This window comes from Anopheles cruzii, chromosome 2 (genome assembly GCF_943734635.1).
Source record: "Anopheles cruzii chromosome 2, idAnoCruzAS_RS32_06, whole genome shotgun sequence".
Lineage (NCBI taxonomy): Eukaryota > Metazoa > Arthropoda > Insecta > Diptera > Culicidae > Anopheles > Anopheles cruzii.
Window position 1 is genome coordinate 51525744 of NC_069144.1, and position 19964 is coordinate 51545707.

General features: G+C 51.0%; 3 protein-coding genes across 6 annotated transcripts; 1 reads left to right on the forward strand and 2 right to left on the reverse strand.

Moving 5' to 3' along the window:
* Positions 1 to 1437: 1437 nt before the first annotated feature.
* Positions 1438 to 14589, forward strand: LOC128266917 (protocadherin Fat 4). Its single transcript, XM_053003705.1, has 7 exons — positions 1438 to 1648; positions 8961 to 9104; positions 9172 to 11167; positions 11238 to 12607; positions 12676 to 12917; positions 12990 to 14416; positions 14481 to 14589. Exons 1-7 carry the CDS (start codon positions 1438 to 1440, stop codon positions 14587 to 14589), a joined length of 5499 nt encoding a protein of 1832 aa, XP_052859665.1.
* A 749-nt stretch (positions 14590 to 15338) lies between these two features.
* On the reverse strand, positions 15339 to 18408 carry LOC128277764 (uncharacterized). 4 transcript variants are annotated; one of them, XM_053016283.1, is made up of 4 exons: positions 18276 to 18349; positions 18098 to 18162; positions 17331 to 17382; positions 15339 to 17256 (listed from the first exon to the last, which is right to left on the reverse strand). In XM_053016283.1, exon 4 carries the CDS (start codon positions 17231 to 17233, stop codon positions 16118 to 16120), a length of 1116 nt encoding a protein of 371 aa, XP_052872243.1. In that variant the 5' UTR covers positions 17234 to 17256; positions 17331 to 17382; positions 18098 to 18162; positions 18276 to 18349; the 3' UTR covers positions 15339 to 16117. The 4 variants fall into 4 exon arrangements, with proteins under 4 accessions (XP_052872243.1, XP_052872242.1, XP_052872246.1 ...); XM_053016282.1 differs by lacking the exon at positions 18098 to 18162 and having other exon boundaries at positions 18276 to 18408; XM_053016286.1 differs by lacking the exons at positions 18098 to 18162; positions 18276 to 18349 and adding an exon at positions 17477 to 17566.
* A 746-nt stretch (positions 18409 to 19154) lies between these two features.
* Positions 19155 to 19938, reverse strand: LOC128275052 (nucleoside diphosphate kinase). Its single transcript, XM_053013431.1, has 2 exons — positions 19756 to 19938; positions 19155 to 19620 (listed from the first exon to the last, which is right to left on the reverse strand). Exons 1-2 carry the CDS (start codon positions 19927 to 19929, stop codon positions 19288 to 19290), a joined length of 507 nt encoding a protein of 168 aa, XP_052869391.1. The 5' UTR covers positions 19930 to 19938; the 3' UTR covers positions 19155 to 19287.
* Between the last annotated feature and the right edge of the window lie 26 nt (positions 19939 to 19964).

Here is a 19964-nt window from a genome sequence, read left to right on the forward strand (position 1 = left end):
CCAGCCAGCCAGCGATGCCCGGGAGAGCTTATTTTCGCTACGGTTCACGAACCGCAAGGTAAACAAAAAGCCAAACATGCGTTCCTCTCGGAACTTAAGCCAAACGGCGGGCCCTGGGTGAGTGCCTACGGGAAAAAGCACGCACCTCTGGCATATATGCCTGGCCCGAGATTTTGTTTGGCATCCCGCGGCACGAACGAGCTACGAGATTTCAACGAAAACAGTCAACGGTGTCGGTGAGCGAAAGCAAACAACAACCGTTCGACACCGAGGGAACTCAGCGAGTCGTTGTTGTTGTTGTTGAGTTGTTGCGGTTTCTTGGCGTTTTCTTCGTGGCGGAAGCTTCGCAGAAGCCGGCGATCAGACCGAGTACAGACCGAAGCTGCGCCGATCCGGTCCACTCAGTCAGTGAGCGACGATCGACCTGAGCGCATGTTCCGCGACCGCCTGATCCCGCGATCTCGTGAGCCTGAGAAGTGAACCACTTCCCAGCGGGAGCCATCTTTTGCGTGTGTTCGTGTGTCTCGTGTCACGTTGCGTTCCTTGTGCACCTGCGTGAAGGCTGGTTGCCCCGAACGGAAGAAGTATTTGACCCAAGTTGACCGATTGCCATCCGTCGGTCTTTCGTCGGGAAGGGCCTCCGATCGGCCTTTCGGCGATTGGCCCATATTCTAGCGGCACCACAACCGGTTCTCCGCCGGGTCCGGGATCGTGACGCGAATTGAAATGAGTCAGCAGCACTCGTCTCCGTGCTGAGGTGAGGTCAGTGAAACGTGCCAAAATCGTGCGCAAAGATCGATCGATCGAGGTGATCGTTCGCGGAAAGCAGGCGAGAAACCTTGCACCACAGCACGGCAGATGCAGGTGATGAGTGCCGTTTGTGATCTCGACTTGCAGATGTCTCGGTAGCGAGTGATCAAACCGCGATCAATAGCAATCGTCCACCGGTGTCCGTCCAAAGAGAGCGAGCGAGAGAGAGCAACGCGAAGACTCCGGAAAGTGACGCGTCGCCAGGTGTCGTCAGGTGGACCCAGCGAAAGAAGATGCAAATCACCCACCCCGGCCTAAGGTGGTGTGAACGGAAGAGTGTCTGTTAACTGTGTGTGTGTGTGTGTGTGAGAGAGAGCGTGTGTTAGTGTTGAGAAATTCCAGGCGAAAGAAAGCCTCATCTTAAGATCGTGCGGCGGCCGACCGTTTGTGACGAGGTCAACCTTTTACTGCTTTCGGCAACAGTCCGACGTGACCGGCGGAAAGACCTTCTCGCGAGCGCTTGGTAGAAGCGAGAAATTAATCATCCGAAAGCTGGGAACAGCGTCAGGCGGTCTCTGTTTGCGTGTGATGGTGGCATAAGTGCTTAGGGAAGCCCTTGAAGCCCTGAAGCCACCCTAAGTATTCCTTCAACACGCCACCAACGCGGCCATCGCCCAGACATCCAAGATGCAGCACGGATGCAGCAGCAGAATGCACCGGGCCACCGCAAGCGGGAAACTGGTTTGGCTCGTAGCCCTCGTGGGCCTATCGGTCGGACCGGTTGCCCGGACACAGATCATCAACCGGACGCCACACTTTATCCCGGGCAGCGGCGACATGTCCCGGTTCAGTTTACTCGAAAACACCCCGGTCGGCAGTGTGGTCTATCAGTTGCGAGGTAAGTAAGGGAACCGGATGATACAATTGACCACCACCAGCACCACCGGGTAGTGCTACTCTTGGTTTCGTTTAATTATGCAGCCACCGACAGAAAGCAGGAGACTGCAGCAGCAGGTTTTGGGGGTTACGGCTCCAGACTAACTGCTGGCTCCGGGGCGGCTCCGGCTCCGTTGAATGAGCGAGATCTTGTTTTGGCCTCGAAGGCACACCGCGCTCCGGAGAGGTGTTTAACAAGTTTTAATTTCACTTTTTGTGCCGATCGTCGTTTTTGTCGTCCGAAAGGGAAGCCAGCTCAAGTTGATCCAGTTCGTCATTCACTTCCCACTCGCCTCGAGAGGCTGGCTGGAATGGCAACACTCTTGCTTCACTAGCCTAGCCCCCGGTCACGGTCCGTGGGCAGAGGTTGAGAGGTCTTGGCAAGGAAAACTGTCGGACCAAATCGTCGTCGTCCGGGGCCAAACAATGATAGCTTTTCTGACAATGACAGCGAAATTGGTTCGCCTTCCTTCTCAGCGTGGAAAGCGACGCGAGACTAGGTGACCCTTTATGAGCTGGGAAGTTCAGCAGCGGAAGTGCCGATCTGGTGCAGTGTTAAATTGTTCGACGCTTAAAACACAGTGATGGCAATCCAGATGGCAAGGAATTAAAAGTAATGATAGAGTTTGTAGCGGCTGCGTTGAATCGAATGTTTTGGGTCGGAGTGGACTGTTAAAAGATGTTCATGCTGCTAGAAATCGAGAAACTAAAAATGCTCAGTATAAATGTGTATGTCATTTGACCAAGAGCATCCTTTCCCACAGTATTTCCATTCATAGCTCAATAAAATATATCCATTTTTATTCAGGATAATTAGCTTAAGAAAGGGCAAAGTTTTACGTTGATGTAATGAGGGGTTTACTTCTTTTAAAGCAAGCCTTCTTGCCACCAATCGAGAAGGAACCCATACACAAAACCGAGCCCACGGCTGCAGATGCAAACTTGCCCCGAAAATTGGGTCACCCAAAGATGGCATGAGGTACGCCGTTAATTGCAGCACGTGTTTCCACATCGCAGACAACACATATGAAACAAAACTGTGCGACATCTGTTTATGCTCATGTTGCCCAATTGAGTAACGAGTTCACGAATGGAGCAAAACACTTGTAGGCCCGACGATGAGGCACGATAAACGAAAGCTACGCAAAGCCTGTTGACACGAATCACGTTGTTCAGCGGCAAGTAGTATCAGATTCAGGTAATTTGTCTGCTCCATTCACTTGACCAGCAGACGGAAAAGTGGCTCCGCCTGAGATTCCCACAGGAAATTGATTCTTCGCTCTAAACCGCACCACGCATTATCGATTCAAAGGCATACGAAAGCCTAGCCTCCGCAATCTAGGCAGACGAAAGTCGCAAACCAGCGTAGTAATTGGATGGTAATTGATGCTCATCGATTCAAACCAGTTAAATCGATCCGGCTGGAGCAACGGTAACAACAACAAAAAACGGCCAATGGAATGGTTAAATTAAAACGCCGCATCAACCGTTCGTTCTCCGCTTTTCCGGCCGGCCATTGCGATACGCTGGCATCAGTTCCAGAAAAGCTGCGCTCATTAGGCCCATTAGGTTCGGGGGCGCCGGAACGGAAAATGCTGGCTGGCTGGCGGAACCACTCGCATTTTCGTTCGCCACCCACCTGCGATGATGTTGAAAACGAGAGCAAACTGGTTGCATAATTATATATGCCGAAAAAAACGAAACGAAAGAAAAAACACCATCCTCATAAGCCATGTGCCAAACGAAGCATTAACAGACGACCGGTGCGGGCCTTGTTGGGGCTTTTAAACACCCGTCATCCCTCGAGCATAACAGCTGTTTTTCGTTGGAGCCTGAGGTGCCATCCAAGGCTGAAGGTTTCGGTGGTGATGAAAATGGCGGTCGATGAATGATTAGGAAAATAAAGCTTGCGCGACGTGAAACACTTATGAAGCCGGTGAAAAGGCGGTTTGCTTTTCCAGCTCCGTCAAGGGTCTCGGTTTCCACACACCGAGGTCTTTGGTCTTCTTTCAATTTTCCTAACCATTTCGCTGAGCTTCGATTAAAAAGGCCTTTCAATGGGTGGATTTGCTTCAGACAACTGCAGCTTGTTACGAACCTAATTCTCATCGAAATGTGTTTTCCGTTACCGGGGAACGTGGGGGAAGGTTTGTGGCACTCCCGCCAGCCCCACTGCTGTTCAATAACCGTTGTTTTGCACAATCTTTCACGCTACGCGAGTCTCATCAATCGATTGAATCCGTGGTTTCTGCGACTTCCTTCCGTTGGGCACATGCCTCTGCTAACGGTCGCCCATCGTCAATCGGTTCCGCAAATTGGCCGACGTTCTCGAGCGGAAAAGCCTACACCACAACCTGGTCTCTTTGTGGTAGGTAAATTCTGCAAGTCTTCTGCAAAAGGGCGAAATAAACGGAGGGGCTTAATTCGAGTAACGGGTATCGAGGCCGAGGGCAAACCGAAAGCCGTTTGGAAAAACCGAACCGGTCCATCGTTGCAAAGGGCTCCGTAGACGGAAAAACTGGAAATTGCTGGTCGACAACTAATAGTGTGCAATATTTTGATAAGAGTCAGCGAAACAAATTAAATCCGAATAAACACAATCGATTTGTACAATCAAACATTGGATGAATGGCTGATTTTAGTTCCTTTCTCGCTTAACGACTAAAAACTTCTTTAAACCTTAGAGTAAATTCTTGTTTTTGTCGACCAATTACAATTGGCACGCTGGACTGGACGAACCCAGGTTGCCTGAATATATATTTTTTTAATTGTCCAGTAATTTATTGCACAACTAGCAGGCCCGGCGAACTCTGTTTCGCCCCAGAGGCAATGGGCCCCCGGTGATAGGAGCAGTCGGTAACGCTCGTCCCTGTATCGCAGCTGGCCATGGGTTCGATTCCCGATTCCGGCGTTCCAGGGGGTTGGCGCGGGACTAACAACCCGGCCCGTAAAAACGAACGTTTAGAAAGAGTATCAGAGATTAACATTGTCGCTGGTTGGTGCAGGCTAAAACCGTTCAACGGTCGTTGTCCAATAAGAAGAGAAGCACTTCATTTCGTCAGCTGATCTTGGAATTACTGGCAGTGTTTGGCGGAAATTTCAGGACAGTAAAATCATTGCCCGTCCAAAACATCTCGCAACATGCGCCAAACATCTCGATTATATACGTCATTCAGTTCACGATTTGGCGCTGGCATTCCTAATTGTTAGCTGGTATCTCCTTATTCACCTGAAGATCATTGCTGGAATTGACACGAATCTTCACATTTTTCCCCAAACAAAACACGGTACGGTACAATTTCACTATTATTAAGTAAATACTTACTGGGGAATGCTTCCCTACGATTAAAATTATTTCCCGAAAAAGCAAGTGTTTAAAATGAAGTATTCAATATTATCTCCACGCACGTTAATTTTTTTACGACGCGAAGGATGAAAGGAGATATGAGAAAGGAGATCCGCCTTTGTCGCTAAACAATTGCTCACAGTGGCGGATCGCGAGAATATAACTGGAGTCTCTCTCACTGGCTGACAATTTGCCAAACTATTCGGCGTTTGCGAGAGAGAGTGTAAGCATACGCAAGAGAGAGACAATTGCTTGCTGTTTCGCTCTCTGTCTATCGTTTGTCGATGCCGCCTCAGCGGGAGAGATCGCGTCGACCTTATTTGGATGGGGAAAGGGGAGGGGGGGGGGGGAGAAAAACACATTGTGCGTATTGTGGCTTCATTGTGACGCGATCGGATTATAAAAAGTATCCTATCTGGGGCCCTTGGATCTAAGCTACCTCCACACCAATTTTCAGCCAAATCGGTTCAGCCGTTCTTGAGTTATAAGTAAACAGAAAATAGCGCGGTACTCTTTTATATATATAGATCTACACAGTATCAATGGTATTTAACAAACCAAATGTTCGCCCCACTTTATGGACCAGCATTGAACCGATTTAGAAAACACAGCTTCCGTGATCGAAAATTAGACACCCCATCGTTTTCCAAACGTGCTTAAAACTCGATCTAAAACACGTCAAAAATGTCGCCCCGGACACCGTCATCTCACAAAAAAGCATCTGAAGATCCGAAAAAAAACCCGAAAACTGGGTCAATATGAGAAGGGGAGACGGAAAAAAGCAAAAACTCAAAGTCAGACATTCCCCGAGGAAATCACTGTCGATAGCGCGTCCCCTGCCAGGGGATCGAATGGCGGTCGGGGCCGGGAGTCGCAAGATTCAATTGTCGCTGTTTCACGGCCAACCCGGCGCGCTTGGCTTGGCGCCCGGAAGGAGTTCGGAAGGAAGCATTTCTTTTTAACCCCTTTTTCGGTGGCTCACCGCCGGGGGTAGCAGCAGCATTGGGTGGCTTTCACTTGCGAGTGAGCTCGAGTGGGACACGAAAAAGACAGACTCCGGAATGCTGGAGAAATCTTTTGTTCCGATCGTGCAACGGGAGAGAGAGAAAGAAGACAGAAATCGACGACCATCGCTAACGTTCGGCGATGGATTTAGTGTTTGATTTAGGACCATTTTCTATCTTTCGAAAGTTGGTCGAAACGGTTTACCACCATACTGTGCCGGCTGGTGGCTAGTCAGAGAGATGCGCAGCGGGACTAGGACGTCGAATGGTGCGAAATAAAACACTTCCACTTAATGCACCACGTGTTCGCGACATGTGTTTTCGGAAATTGAAACAAAATAGAGATCGCAACGGCCCGCCATTTGAAAAGCTCTTTGGTAGGACTTCGTGTAATTAGAGGAAGAAGGCAAGCAGAGTACTGTGGCTAAATTCGACTTTTAGCAAATTAACGAGTTCGATTTTTTTTAACTACCTTATGGTTCATGCAGCATTGTTTTCGAACTAAAATATTAGCTCTCTCGACTGTTGGTCTCTCGACTGTTGGATTGAATCATTACTTAATGCTCCTGGAGCGTTAATGCCAGTCCATCATCTATTCTGCCCATCAAGATTCGATCGAACACATACTGTTAACACCGAGTTTTGGGAAACAAACAAAACCCATGAGCAGTTTCTTCAATTTTTCTTTAAGAGAAAAGTAATAAAGTATCAGAAACAACACCGCATAAGCACCAACCATCGTTTTGGGCGGCTGCGAAACTTCGAAGGTAGCAATTAATGATGGCTCCTATGTGGACCTAACGTCAAATTACTCAACCTCACTACTTAGGTACTCGAAGATCGGCGCCCTCCGTGTCGAATGCATTTACATCGTAAATCCCATATACGGCTCCGGTACGCCACCTCGCAGAGGTGGCACATTAATGATCCGTGCTGAAAGCACGGATCCCCTATGCAACGAAAGTGAAGCTGACCATCACACTACCCACGGAACGGATGATGAAACGAGTGAAACCGGTGAGCCGTTCGGTTACTTCCCCGTTAAGCCACGCTTCCAATCGTTCACTTCCCAAAGCTCAAGCCATTCACACACCGTAAAGGTTAGAGAGACCGTCGGATGGTGGTCAGCAAGACGCCTTTCGCCGAGCCCGACGATGTGGCCTTCGATGCTGCACAATCGGCTGCACGAGAAATATTCTCGGCTCGGTCCCCCGTTCTGAGCGTTTATGCTGCGCTGCGCTGGCGTTCACCCAGGCGTGGCCCTACAAGATCGTTACCCAACTCGGTGCTCGGTCTGAACCTACCAGCACCACCAGCAGCCACTTTTAGCCTGCATTGAACCCAGCCAAGGCCAGGAGCCAGGCGTTGCGCTTGAAGTTCAGTGCAGATGCGGTGCGGTGCGGTGCCAGCCACCATAGCCTCTAATCGCACGCCACAAATCTTCCACTCACACACCCCTCCGCGAACCCTTATGTTGGTCTGCAAAACTAGTTCATCACATCGAGACTCGGCGCGACTTCAATCGCTGCTTTTGGGGCGTCCCCACAGCATACCGGGTTGCCGGTTAGGGTTAGGGGAGGTATAAAATGTCAGCAATTCGTCATCGTAGCGCCGTCAGTACATACGGTTGGATAGTCTGCCGTTTCCATGACACTTTCTTTCCCACGATCGATGTGGAGCACGCACCAAACGAAGCACTCCGATGGAGGCTACGCTTGTACGGGAGTTCGGAACCGAAATGGAGGCCGTTTGGTGGGAAGCTATGCTATCTAGTGTCCTTTAGTCATCTATTAAAGTGCACGGTTGAGGAAACAGTGTGGTAGAGCCAATTACATGCCTGTTAACTAACGATTCCTACCTGTGAATTTAAATAACATCATTAAGTACGAAAACCCGTGCGCCCAAGATAGGGGTCCACCAGAAATGAGTAGCGCCCATTTCACGCCAGTTGCATTTTGGATGGAATCCATTACGATCATGGTTGTGGAACGCCCAAAAGGCCATTCATTAGTGCGTTTGAAACGATAAAACAACAATAAACAACCGAACTGTGATCACGTGCCGTGAAAGCGCTTCGCACCTGACGTCACGTACCTCGCGATATGGTTACGAAGTGTTAGTAGAGCTAAGCTATGCTAATGTTTTCGTTTTCTAAAGCAAGGTCTTTAGGCACAGAATCATCGAACAACAACGGTCTGGTTTTGGTTCTTATGTCACTGGACTAGTGGAAGGAACATAAGCTCTCGGCCCAACAATCCAAGGTTTTTTACTTCGCTCATTCGCTAATGGTTAGTTGAATTGGCCGTTACTTCTCTGGATAACAAACTCGGATAAGGAAATAATGAACTACCACAATTGAGCATCAGCATTTTAGAGTGAATTAAATCACTCGTACAGTCAGTTTGGCTTCAGTCTCCGCGTACCTCTTCAGAAAGTTATCCAATGCACAATTGCGTTGCGTTGCGTGGTGTGGTTTTGGACCAAAAGCTCAATGCAATGTGCCCGTTTTGTATCACGCAATGGTGCTGAAAACAGCACAGAAAGGCAAATGCAACTCACATCCACACATTAAAATTCATCACGAAGCAATGGTTGAACCGTTTGAACCGGGGCCTAAGTGATGACGTCTTCCGGAGACCATTCGACGACCGATCGAAGACGTAACCCACATAACTGGTTTCGTTTGGCGCTCTTTGGCGAACAAACGTGCGAAGCATTTTCGGGGCCATTTACCTGCTTTCTATTCTGAGTTTCGTTCATTCTCCCTCCACGATGTTAGATGGTATGTTGATGGCAAGGCAGAGAGGCATCGAAAGGCATGGAACAAGGAGAACATTAGCTATTAGAATGTAGAACCAAGCGGAAGACCCGTTAGGTTGGAACGGTTTATGGTGACCGCAATTTTTCCTGGTCGTTTTTTCCAGGTGTTGACCCCGAGGGAAGCAAGTTGCGGTTCAGCATCTCCGGGCCGGTGTTTAGTGTCGATCGTGACTCGGGAGTCGTTCGGTTGCGCCAGTCACTGGACCGTGAGCAACAGGACACGGTGGAGGTGATCATCAGCATCACAGGTGAGTCGCCACCTCGATCGTCTCCACTTCGTTTGCATCGCTATAAGAGGCAATTTCCACTCCTCAGATGAAAGCATCCTGGGTACGGAGCCCAACACAGTTTCACTCCGCCGTGAAATCCCGATCCGGGACTACAACGATAATGCGCCGGTCTTTGTGGGTCGTCCGTACAGTGCGACGATCAGTGAGGCAACGAAACCGGGCAGTAATGTGACGGTGAACCCGGAAATAGTGGCCACCGACCAGGACGAGGGTGCGAACGCCGAGCTGACGTTTGCCTGCTACCAGGATCCGACCAAGGGGTCCGACGATATCTGCGACGTGTTTACGGTGCACACGGAGAAGATCGCACAGGGAAAGTTCGGGGCGTGGCTCGAGCTACGCAAACCGTTGGACTTTGAGACGCGTCCCTCGTACATCTTGACGGTGCAGGCGAAGGATGGGTCGCAAAATAATGCGCTGCGCGCTTACGCAACCGTCGCGATCACGATCCTTGACGTGCAGGATCAGCCGCCGGTGTTTATCAATGCACCGTACTCGGCCACGATCCCAGAAAACACGATCGAGGGTACGGCCGTGCTGTCGATTAACGCCACCGACGGTGACACGGGCAACCCGAACCCCCTCATGCTGATGCTGGAGAACGAACCGATGGGTCACTTCCGGTTGAACTACATCGGACACCCAAGGTCCGGGGTAGCGGAGCTAGTAACCACCGGTAAACCGCTAGACCGCGAGGATCCCATCATCACCCAGAATGGGGGTGCGTACACTTTCGGTATCCGAGCGACGGAGCTGATCAACAACGAGCTGCCAGGGGATACGACCGTTTCGCAGATCACAATCGTGCTGACCGATGTGGACGATCACATCCCGGAGTTTAACCAGCCGGCGTACGACGTGACGATACCGGAGAACCTCGAGCAAGACACGCCCCTGCCGGGCCTTTCGATCATCGTAACGGACAAGGATCTGGGCCCGAACAGCCGGTACACGCTAGCCCTCCGCAGCATTCGCAACGCCGAGGGGGTGTTTGCGGTGGTGCCAACGCACGGCGAAGGCCGCACACCGGTGGTGGTGAAGGTCCTCAACTCATCCCGCCTCGACTACGACGTACCGCAGGACGACGACAAAACGTTCATCTTCGAGCTGTCGGCTTCCGTTGACGGTGAGGAACGCTCGAAGGCCACGGTCACCGTGCGGCTCCAGGATGCGAACGACAACTCGCCGATGTTCCCGCAGACCACCTACTCGCTGACGGTGCGTGAAAACTCCCCGCGCGGCTTCAAGATCGCCGACATCGTCGCGACGGATCACGACGCCGGCATGTTCGGGCGGCTCGCGTACGCGGTGAAGGGTTTCGGGGCGGAGTTCTTCCGCACCAATCCGACCGACGGTGGACTCTACGTGGAGCGCAATCTGGACTATGAGGAGCAGAAGAGCTACAGCTTGGCGCTGGTGGCGACCGATGGCGGAGGTCGCGAGACAAACGCGAACGTTTTCATCGACGTGCTGGATGAGAACGATAACTATCCGGCGTTTGAGGCACTCGAGTACACGCGCACCATCCGCGAAGGAGCGACCGAGTTTGAGCCACAGTTTTTCGTGCGCGCCACCGACGCGGACGGACCGCAGCAGGGTGCGGGGCGGGTTAGTTATGCGATCGAATCGGAGAACAGCATCTCGGGGCACGTGTTCGCGGTGGACCGGGCGACGGGCGAGATACGGATTACGCGCCCGGTTAGCTCGATGGATACGGATCGCGGACAGTACGAGCTGCTGGTGGTGGCCACCGACCACGGTGTGCCCCCGCTGAAGAACGACACCCGGGTGCTGGTCCGGGTGGGCATCTCCGGCAACCAGCGGCCAATCTTCAAGGGCTACGGACCCGTGGCGCCCGGTCGCGACATTCCCGGACCGCCGACGTACCGGGCCGCGATTCCGGAGAACGCCACGGTTGGGTACAACGTCACGAGGGTTAGCGCAACCGATCCTGATGGTTTGGACGACCTCCTGACGTACCGAATTGTCGGGGCCAGTGACAACTTCGTCATCGACGACCAGTAAGTATGGCCGTTTTTGGGTGCCTGAGCTTCCTTAACCTAGGGATTCCCCCCCTCTCTTTCGCTATAGCACCGGCCTGATAACGGTGGCCCGTGATGCGCGGCTCGACCGAGACACGAACCCGGAAAGCTACGCGATCGTAGTGAACGCGATCGATGCCGGTTTCCCGATCCCGGAGACGGCCACCACGACGGTGCACGTCAAAATCGAAGACATCAACGACAAGCCGCCTCGCTTCACGCAGCAAACGTACACGGCGTACGTGTCGGAGCGGAGTGCGGTCGGCTCGGAAGTAGTCCGGGTGGCGGCCAAAGACACGGACGTAAGCGCCCGGATCGAGTACTCGATAATCGAACCAATCACCGCCGTCACCAAGGGCGGCATCCCGCTGCTGACCACTTCCTCCTACGACTACCGCCAGGCGTTCCGCATCGGCAAGGACGATGGTACGATCTACGTCAACAGTACGCTCAGCTACAATTACGCCGCGGTGATCACGCTCACCGTGAAGGCGGTCGACACGAACGCACAGATCACGCCCGAAAAGCAGTACGACCAAACGGAGGTGACGCTGTTCGTGCAATCGTTCAAAGACACCAACCCGCTCTTCCGCAACAAGGGCTGGTCGACGGTGCGGCCCAAGATCGAGGTAAAAGTGAAGGAGGAATCCCCGGTCGGGGCCGTAGTGTTTCGCATCGAGGCGGACGATCCGGTTTCGGATGTTCCGATCACCGACTACGAGCTTCTGATGCCCGACGTGGACGGGTACTTCGGTCTGAACGAGCGTACGGGAGAGATTTCGCTGCGCAAGCGGCTCGACTACGAATCTTACAACCGAACGACGATCGACTTTGTCGTGAAAGCGATCACCAGCAACCGCAAACGGCAGTCGCTGGCGTACGTTAACGTAACGATTGAGAACGTTAACGACAACGCGCCAATCTTCACCGAACGGGACGGGTTCCGTGTGTCGGTGCGGGAATCGGACCGCTATCCCACGTTGGTGGCCACCGTCCACGCTACCGACGCCGATGTCGTCCGCACCGAAAAGGATGCGCTGCTCCGGTACAACGTCGTGTCGTACAGTCTGTTCGGTTCCCACTCGAACCTCTTCACAATCGGCAACACGACGGGCGAAATCCGTATCGCGCCCGGTCAGTCGCTCGACCGAGAGAAACAATCGGTCCTGAAGCTGGTGGTGGTGGCTGAAGATGCGCCCGGTCGGCCGACGGAGGCAAAGCGCACGAATCTGGAGGTGGTGATCGATGTGCTGGACGTAAACGATAATGCTCCGATTTTCGGGCAACGCTCGTACACCGCCGTCATTCCCGAGAACGTGCTGGTGGACACGTTTGTGATCGCAATCACGGCACACGATCCCGACGAAGGGCTGGGTGGCGAGGTGCGGTACGACATATTGAACGAAGGCGAAGCTAATGGTGAGTGCATGCAGTGCTGCAATGTACGACTATTTAATACCGTTAAACCTGGTTTTATTCCACCTCAGGGCTGCTCCAAATCAATCCCAAGACGGGGGAAATCAAAACGAAGGCAATGTTAACCGGCAAGGGACGATCGGATCCGTACGAGTTGGTGATCCGTGCGCAGGACAGTGGCAATCAGCTGCCGAAGCAAAGCTCCCTCTACAATGACGTCTCGTTTTCGCTGTACATCGGCGACATCAGCGCCAACGATGGTATTCCCTTTTTCATCGCCCCGAAGGTGGGCCAAACGGCCAACGTCACTGAGGTAGGTCCGGGAGGGAGGGAGTTCCGTTAAATTCATATTCATATTTAAACCCTGCGTCAACGCCTTCACCAGAACGCCACGATCGGTGCTCCGGTGTTTCAGGTAATCGCCAGCGATCCGGACAGCCCGGCCACACCGAGCGGTACGCTTCGTTATCGCATCCAGTCAGACATCGAGGATGCCAAATCCTTCAGCATAAACGCCAAAACCGGACTCATTACGACGACACGGTCACTGGATCGGGAAACGAAAGCGACCTACAACATTATCATTGAGGTGAGCGATATGGGTGAACCCCCGCAAGCCTCAACCGTCGTGCTGCGCATTAACGTGCTCGACATCGACGATCATGTGCCACGGTTTGTGCGTGATGTCGAGTCACAGCCACGTGAAATGGTAATTCTGGAGGAAGAACCGGCCGGCACGGTTGTGGGTAACATTTCTGCCCTGGACGAGGATGTCGGTGAGAACGGTGCGATCGATTATGAGATCGTGGAAGGCAACGAGCTGGGATTGCTGGAGATTTCGCGTACGCCCAACAGCGAGGCCGTTCTTCGTACCACGCAACCCCTCGATCGAGAAACGATGGAAACGATCCGTTTGACGATCCGGTGCTTCAAGTACGGCACCAACCCGGATCGCGTTCGCGATGGCTACAATCGGTTTGATAAATCACAGCAGCAGGTTCTGATACGAATCACCGACCGGGACGATCACTCGCCGCAGTTCGAGCGGGAAAATCAAACGATCGGCATTCGGCACAACGTCCCGATCGATACCCCGATCGCCAACAGCCGGGCGTTCGACGTCGATCCAAGCGCACATCCGATCGTTTATTCGATCCAGAGCATCAACTTCATCCCGCAGTTCTACCGACGCGACAATCGCACCGAAGACTACGCGAGCGTCTTCAGTTTGAGCCCCGAGACGGCCGAAATCCGCACGACACGCAGCATGGCAAACTTTGTCGACGGTTACTTCCAACTAACTGTGCGGGCAAGCAACAGCGATGATCCGGGGCGTATCAGCGAAACGCAGATGAAGATTTTCGTCATACGCGACAAATCGTTGCTACGGTTTGTCTTTTCGCGTCCTCCAACCGAAATCAGCCAGCTACTGACGAACTTTAGCAGCGAGTTGCAAAGCCGGCTGGCGGACTCGAACCTTGAGCTTTCCGTCTTCGACGCCCAAGTGCTCAGTCATGCCGATCATAGTCTGGACTTCAGCTCGACCGGTTCTTGCTTCCAGCTCACGCGTCACGGCTCTGCCTTGGCTCCGATCGAAATGATGCGCTTAATGGACAGTCCCGAGCTGAAGGAGCTGCTGGCGGAGGTGTACGCCAAGTATTCGGTCCACAAGATCGACTCCTGCGCGGTTGGGAAGAAAGCACCGACCGGTGCGCTGATTGCTTCCTCCGGCACCTGGCTGGTGATACTGGCCGGGTTGATAGGCTTCGCCGCCTTTGCGTCCACCATGACCGCTTGCTGTTTGGCGAAACGGTACGAAATCCTTAGGCGAGAGACGCCATTACGTTACTTATTTCTTACCTTCCGATATTTGCAGATACAAGCAACAAGTGCAATCGAGGAACTCCCAGCGTATGGTCGGGTCGGAAATCTACGGCAGTGCCACACCCGTGCTGTACACAGAGCCAATCTATGGGGCTCTGTAGCTGTCGCGCCCGAGAGATGCAGAAAGTCTGTACAAACAAGTCATAAGATAAACCGCAACCGTATATCCGGTCACTTGTGCGCCATAGCCACGCACTAGGCGTTTTTAACCTCAAAAGAGTCAAAGGCTGCCTGGAACGTACGGGATCCGTGGTCGGGGTGCAAGGCCAAAGCAGCTAGCATACATGCAACAACCGGCAGCGGCCACGCACGGCCACTGCAGCTGGAAGCACCACGAAACGGATGAAAGACTAATATTTATTTTACTTCTAAGGGAAACACATTGTTATTGCTTTGTCTGCACCTGCACTGTAGGTGAACCATGGAGGTCGGCACGCAACACCATCGTGTCCTCCGAACTGAGGCGACCCAAACGCACCACCATGGTGGGGTAACGGAACGTGTCGGATTGCAGATCAGAGAAACTGTCCAAGCTGCCAATTGAAGGCTGCCAAAGGGGCTCTGCTCGCAACAACGCACCGGGAAAGAGCCCGGGAACAAGGAAACGTGCCGTTTTGACTGCATTTTGAACTGGTTGGTGTTTTTTTTTTGTAAATACGTAGAAGAAAGTAATAAAAGTACCATTGTTGATGAAATTGTAGTAGTTTCTTTTCGGGTTTCAAGAATATAAAATGACCATATCGTGGGGCAATGGAATCCGACCTTAATCGTTTGTTTCAGAGAAACACAAGAAACCATTTATCGAACGTTAAATAGAACACCAATAATAAAGAGCTGTTGAAAATAGTTATTTTAAAAAACGGAACCAATGTTTCCTTTATTGATTAAAACACAAAGTACGAACAGAAAAGAACGTGAATACATTTGATCTACCACTTTCCAGATTATAGATCACTTTCGGCCCGAACCGTGCCATTGTTTCGAGTTGAAAGTAGTATCAAGCATAAACGTTTCGTTGCAAGGTATAGTAAACGATGTAAGAAATATATTCCCCCCACCGATCCTCTGATATAGTGTGGTTTCAAGATCTTTTCCAACCTTCATTCACCTCACTCGGTGTTCCAGGTGAACGAGAAGTGAAAGCATTGACAACACGTCGGTCGGACGGGCACTTCTGAGAGATTACATCTTTTGCTCACACCACACAGCATTTTTATCTGATCGAATAGAATAATGTTACAACATATTTTGGTTACATTCGGGCCGGCCTTCATGCGCGTACAATTCACGTGTTTGGCTAACGATTTGTTCCTACTGAAAATTACACGGTACGATTGGGACCTAGTGGTGCCGAACACATTACTTCTACGATTTACTTAAATCACGGACACACATGCACACACATACACTGGTCAGACGGCGGCTTAAAGATCAGTTTGAGGGCGACCACACGAAATCGCCATTGAGCTACTCACAACCCCAGTTTGCTTGTACCTTTAGACCGAAAGCCCGAAACATTGGATGCCGGAAAAGATTCACTAGGGAATTTTAAGAAGGTCCGAAACGAAAACAAATGTTCGACTCAACAATGGCTACCGGTCGTCAGGTGATTCCTACAGCCGGTCTACTTTAAATGTACATCATCTCCGCCATGGAGGACATCTTTTTCGGTATGTAAACCAGGGTCTCGAAGTAACTGGCCATCTCGTCGATGGTTACGTCGCACGGCATGATGTTGAGGCGCGCCTGCTGCGAACAGGAAGCTGAGGCAGTCGACGAGGCAGAGGAAACGACGGTGTTGGCGGTACTGTTACTGGACCCGCACTGTGCGGGGGTCATTCCTAATGGCACCACCGACAGACCATCACTGTCCGTTGTACTGAGCAATTCAGCTCCATCGGAGCCGGTCCTGAAGCTCACTTCCGCGCCATCACTGTCCAGCGACGAGGTACTGTTGCACTTCTTGAGCTGCCGCTTTCGATTGCGCCTTGCATGGGCTGACGTTCGGCTCAACTGTTGCCACGTCAGATCCATGGGTCGAAGCGCCCGGAAGCTGGTGTGGGTGTAATTCGGCACCTCGGAGACCTGTGACACCGAGTCAAGCGAAAGGTCACTGCATTGCGCAATCAGTAACCTGAAATCGAGCAGATCATCGCTAGCCTCAGCGGCGAAGCAGGCGGCGGCGAGGTTCGTCTCCGACCGTGACGCTTTCAGAGGTCCACCAGCAGCCGTCGTGCCTTCTCCAACTCCACTGTAGCGCTGTCCTAGTAGTGCCGTTTTGCCATCACTCTGTCTTCGCAAGCACTGGTGCACGCAACGGCCAATGTTGCGCAGAACGGCGTCACGCACGATAGCCTTCCTTTCGGTGCGATGTTTGTGCTTGAAGGTTCGCTGATTGCGGATGCCATGCTCAAGATGCAACGCACTGTGTCTGTGGGTGACCGTGGTTTTACTGGTAGAGACTGCCGATGGCGATACTATTCCCCCGGAGATGATGCTGGTCCCCCCGGGAATGGTTACAGACCGTTCGGCCCCACATTCGCACCGATTTCCAAAAATCTTCCTCATTAGCTGGTGATCTTGCTGGCGGCTTTCGCTCGCACAGTCCAGCTCTGTGTGGAACGGATTTTTCTCGGCTGTCTGTCTGGGTGTGCCGGCGCAGGAAGATAAACCCCCGGCATGTAACAGTTCAAACGTTTTGCAAGTGTCCTCCAACGCGAGCTGCTCATCTAGCAGCGAGCCCATCTTTGTTCGTTGTTCGCGGCGGACTAAAAAGATAGAACAATCGCGATGTTTAGCGTTTGACCTTACCGATTTACCGACTCAAAGAAATTCAACTCACATAATCCACGCCAGTAGCAGTATTCTCAGCGACAGCCACAAACCAGATGGGTCTGCAAGTAAAAGACGATAATCATAAAATGCGTTAAAGAAATAGCTATTTAAATCACACAACTATCAGAGCAGGCCACCGTTGCGACGACGAACTTGAGATTGCATAGCGAAGAACAGCTCAAAATGACCGCGAAAACTGATAGCAGTCGCAGCGATAATGCCAACACTGTGTCAATGTGTTTGAAGGCCGTAATGCAACGAGTTTTTGCGCCCCAAAATACCAAAGGATACCAAACATACAAAGGAAAACTTTCCGCGATAGAAACTAGAACAAAGCCACGCACCAGCACCTGGGATACCAACAAAGCCTGTGAGTCCGTGCGAATGCGGAAATCACATCAGCGGATCAGGAAGTAGCTAAGATTCCCTTGTATGGAAACCTGCAGCGAAACTGTTGTGTTGTTTTTAAAAAGCATTTTATAGAAACGGTAGTGAAACATTAATCGATTAAAATCTATGAACGAACTAATATCATATCTTATGTGGCAATCAGATTTGCAAGGATCACTGAGATTGGAAATCTACATTTTCTTTTGCGTCTTTCATTCCGAACCCGAATGTCACGTTACGTGACGTCAAACAGGAAGACCTTCTGTTTATTTTTTTCCTCCTTTTGTGCGCACCGTGCTTCGTCACAGTATCCAATGTTTACTTTCTGCATGATCGTGTTCTCGCGAAACAACGCAGTACGCGACGCTGGTTCAAAAAACTTACATAAGACCAAACATGAGTTTCACCGAACCCTCGAAAACTGGTTGCGCGCACTTTGATCGACAGTCCTGTGTTTAGGTCGCGTTAAGGCCAGCGTCGTACGTACACGATTGGACACGATTGGACACGAATGAATCGCTATTGCGTTAGATATTTCATCACACACAGTCGAAGGACTCACCTTTGGCGTGAGTTGATGACGAAAGGATACGTATCGCTTTTTTGCGAGCACCAACAAACGATTGTCCTTTGATTTTTGCACCAAGTGGAAAAATACACTTCGAGTAACTCTGTGATGAAAACAAACATAGCCCAGCCAAAAACGCACTCATCGACGAACTACAACAATATGATTCATCAAAATTGTAGAACGGAATCTGAATCGATGAAACACATTTGACAGTTCACAGTGTTGGTCGATTTTGGGAAAAAGCAATAGTTGAACGTTCGGTAGGTAGCCTTAGAGAAAATGTAGGTCCCAAATCCTGTTAATGAAAATCTCTAATTAATAATTTTACTATTCGTATTTTAACCGACAACATTGTTTGTTTAATAGTTCTGCTTTTTATTCAATAGGTTCACGTTGATTTTGGCCGACAATATTGCAGATTTAATCATCATTCTCCCTTTAAGCTAGGCACGGAAATCTCCAATGAATTATGATTAAGAGCCCATCTTGTTTTCCTCAATAATTATCTGATTAGAATGATGGCCAGCTTTGAATGGCGTATCTTATGGAGAGATGTTGCGTGATCAAAGTGCAATTACTTGCGGAGGAAGAAAGTTAGATTGCCACACGAAACTGTGATCCATGTTCAATTGGCTTGCCTTGCTGGTTTGTTTACTAAACTAGCTAACCGCCAATTATCGAAATAAAGGACTTCAGTTAAAGAGGATCATTATCTCTGTCATTTCAATCAACAAAAAACAAATGCACCGTCTCGTAACTCACACCATGCCCTCTTAATTGTTCTCGCGTGAACACGTTGCTTCCTTATCATGCTTGTTCATAATGGAAAGAGGATTTCTCAAGGTCAAACTTTAACTATGGAACTAAATTTTTCTTTTATGAGTCTTGCATTTAATCATGTATTTTCTCTCTTTTCGATAAGCACTTAAAAGCATTTGAGTTGCACTTAAAACATAAGGAATTCACTCCGCGACGGAAGCCGCCGCCGCCGCGTCACGGGTGCTTATTCGTACACCCATCCTTCGGTGGCCGGAGTCCAGGAAACCAGTTCCTCGTCCTTGAACCAAAGGGCAATTTCCTTGTTTGCCGACTCAACCGCGTCCGAACCGTGGATGATGTTGCGGCCAACCTGCACACACAGGTCACCACGGATGGTTCCGGGCTCGGAATCGGCCGGGTTGGTGGCACCCAACATTTTGCGGCCAGTCTTGACGGCGTTCAGTCCTTCCCAGACCATCGGAACCACCGGCCCGGAGCTCATGTACGAGACGAGTCCGGGGAAGAACGGGCGAGAGGACAGATCGGCGTAGTGCTTTTCGAGCAGATCCTTCGATGGCTGCAAAAAACAGGAAAAATGCTTAGCGAATCTATTTCTACCCGGCTTGTTGCGACCACGTTTTTCTTGCGCAAACTTGGAGGTTATGACACCTGGCAGAAAGAGAGTAGAGTTGGATGAAAATAGCACACTTACGAACACAAACTTCAGCGCCACCAGCTTGAAGCCCTTGGCCTCGAAACGCTCGACGATTTTACCGACGAGTCCTCGCTGGACACCGTCCGGTTTAACCATGATGAAGGTACGTTCCTTGTTGGCAGCCATCGTGGAAGAAAATAATGAGAAAAATGCAAGAAGCGATCCGATCATACGACACGAAAAACGGAAAACGTCAAAAAAATTTT

Excerpts from the sequence above, each read along its gene's own strand:
- LOC128266917 (XM_053003705.1), top strand. The coding sequence starts at position 1,438 with ATGCAGCACGGATGCAGCAGCAGAATGCACCGGGCCACCGCAAGCGGG. Across the intron at positions 9,105-9,171 it reads GGTGATCATCAGCATCACAG|ATGAAAGCATCCTGGGTACG; the intron begins GTGAGTCGCCAC and ends TCCACTCCTCAG. Across the intron at positions 12,918-12,989 it reads AAACGGCCAACGTCACTGAG|AACGCCACGATCGGTGCTCC; the intron begins GTAGGTCCGGGA and ends CGCCTTCACCAG.
- LOC128277764 (XM_053016282.1), bottom strand. The coding sequence starts at position 17,233 with ATGGGCTCGCTGCTAGATGAGCAGCTCGCGTTGGAGGACACTTGCAAA.
- LOC128275052 (XM_053013431.1), bottom strand. The coding sequence starts at position 19,929 with ATGATCGGATCGCTTCTTGCATTTTTCTCATTATTTTCTTCCACGATG. Across the intron at positions 19,621-19,755 it reads TGGCGCTGAAGTTTGTGTTC|CCATCGAAGGATCTGCTCGA; the intron begins GTAAGTGTGCTA and ends TGTTTTTTGCAG.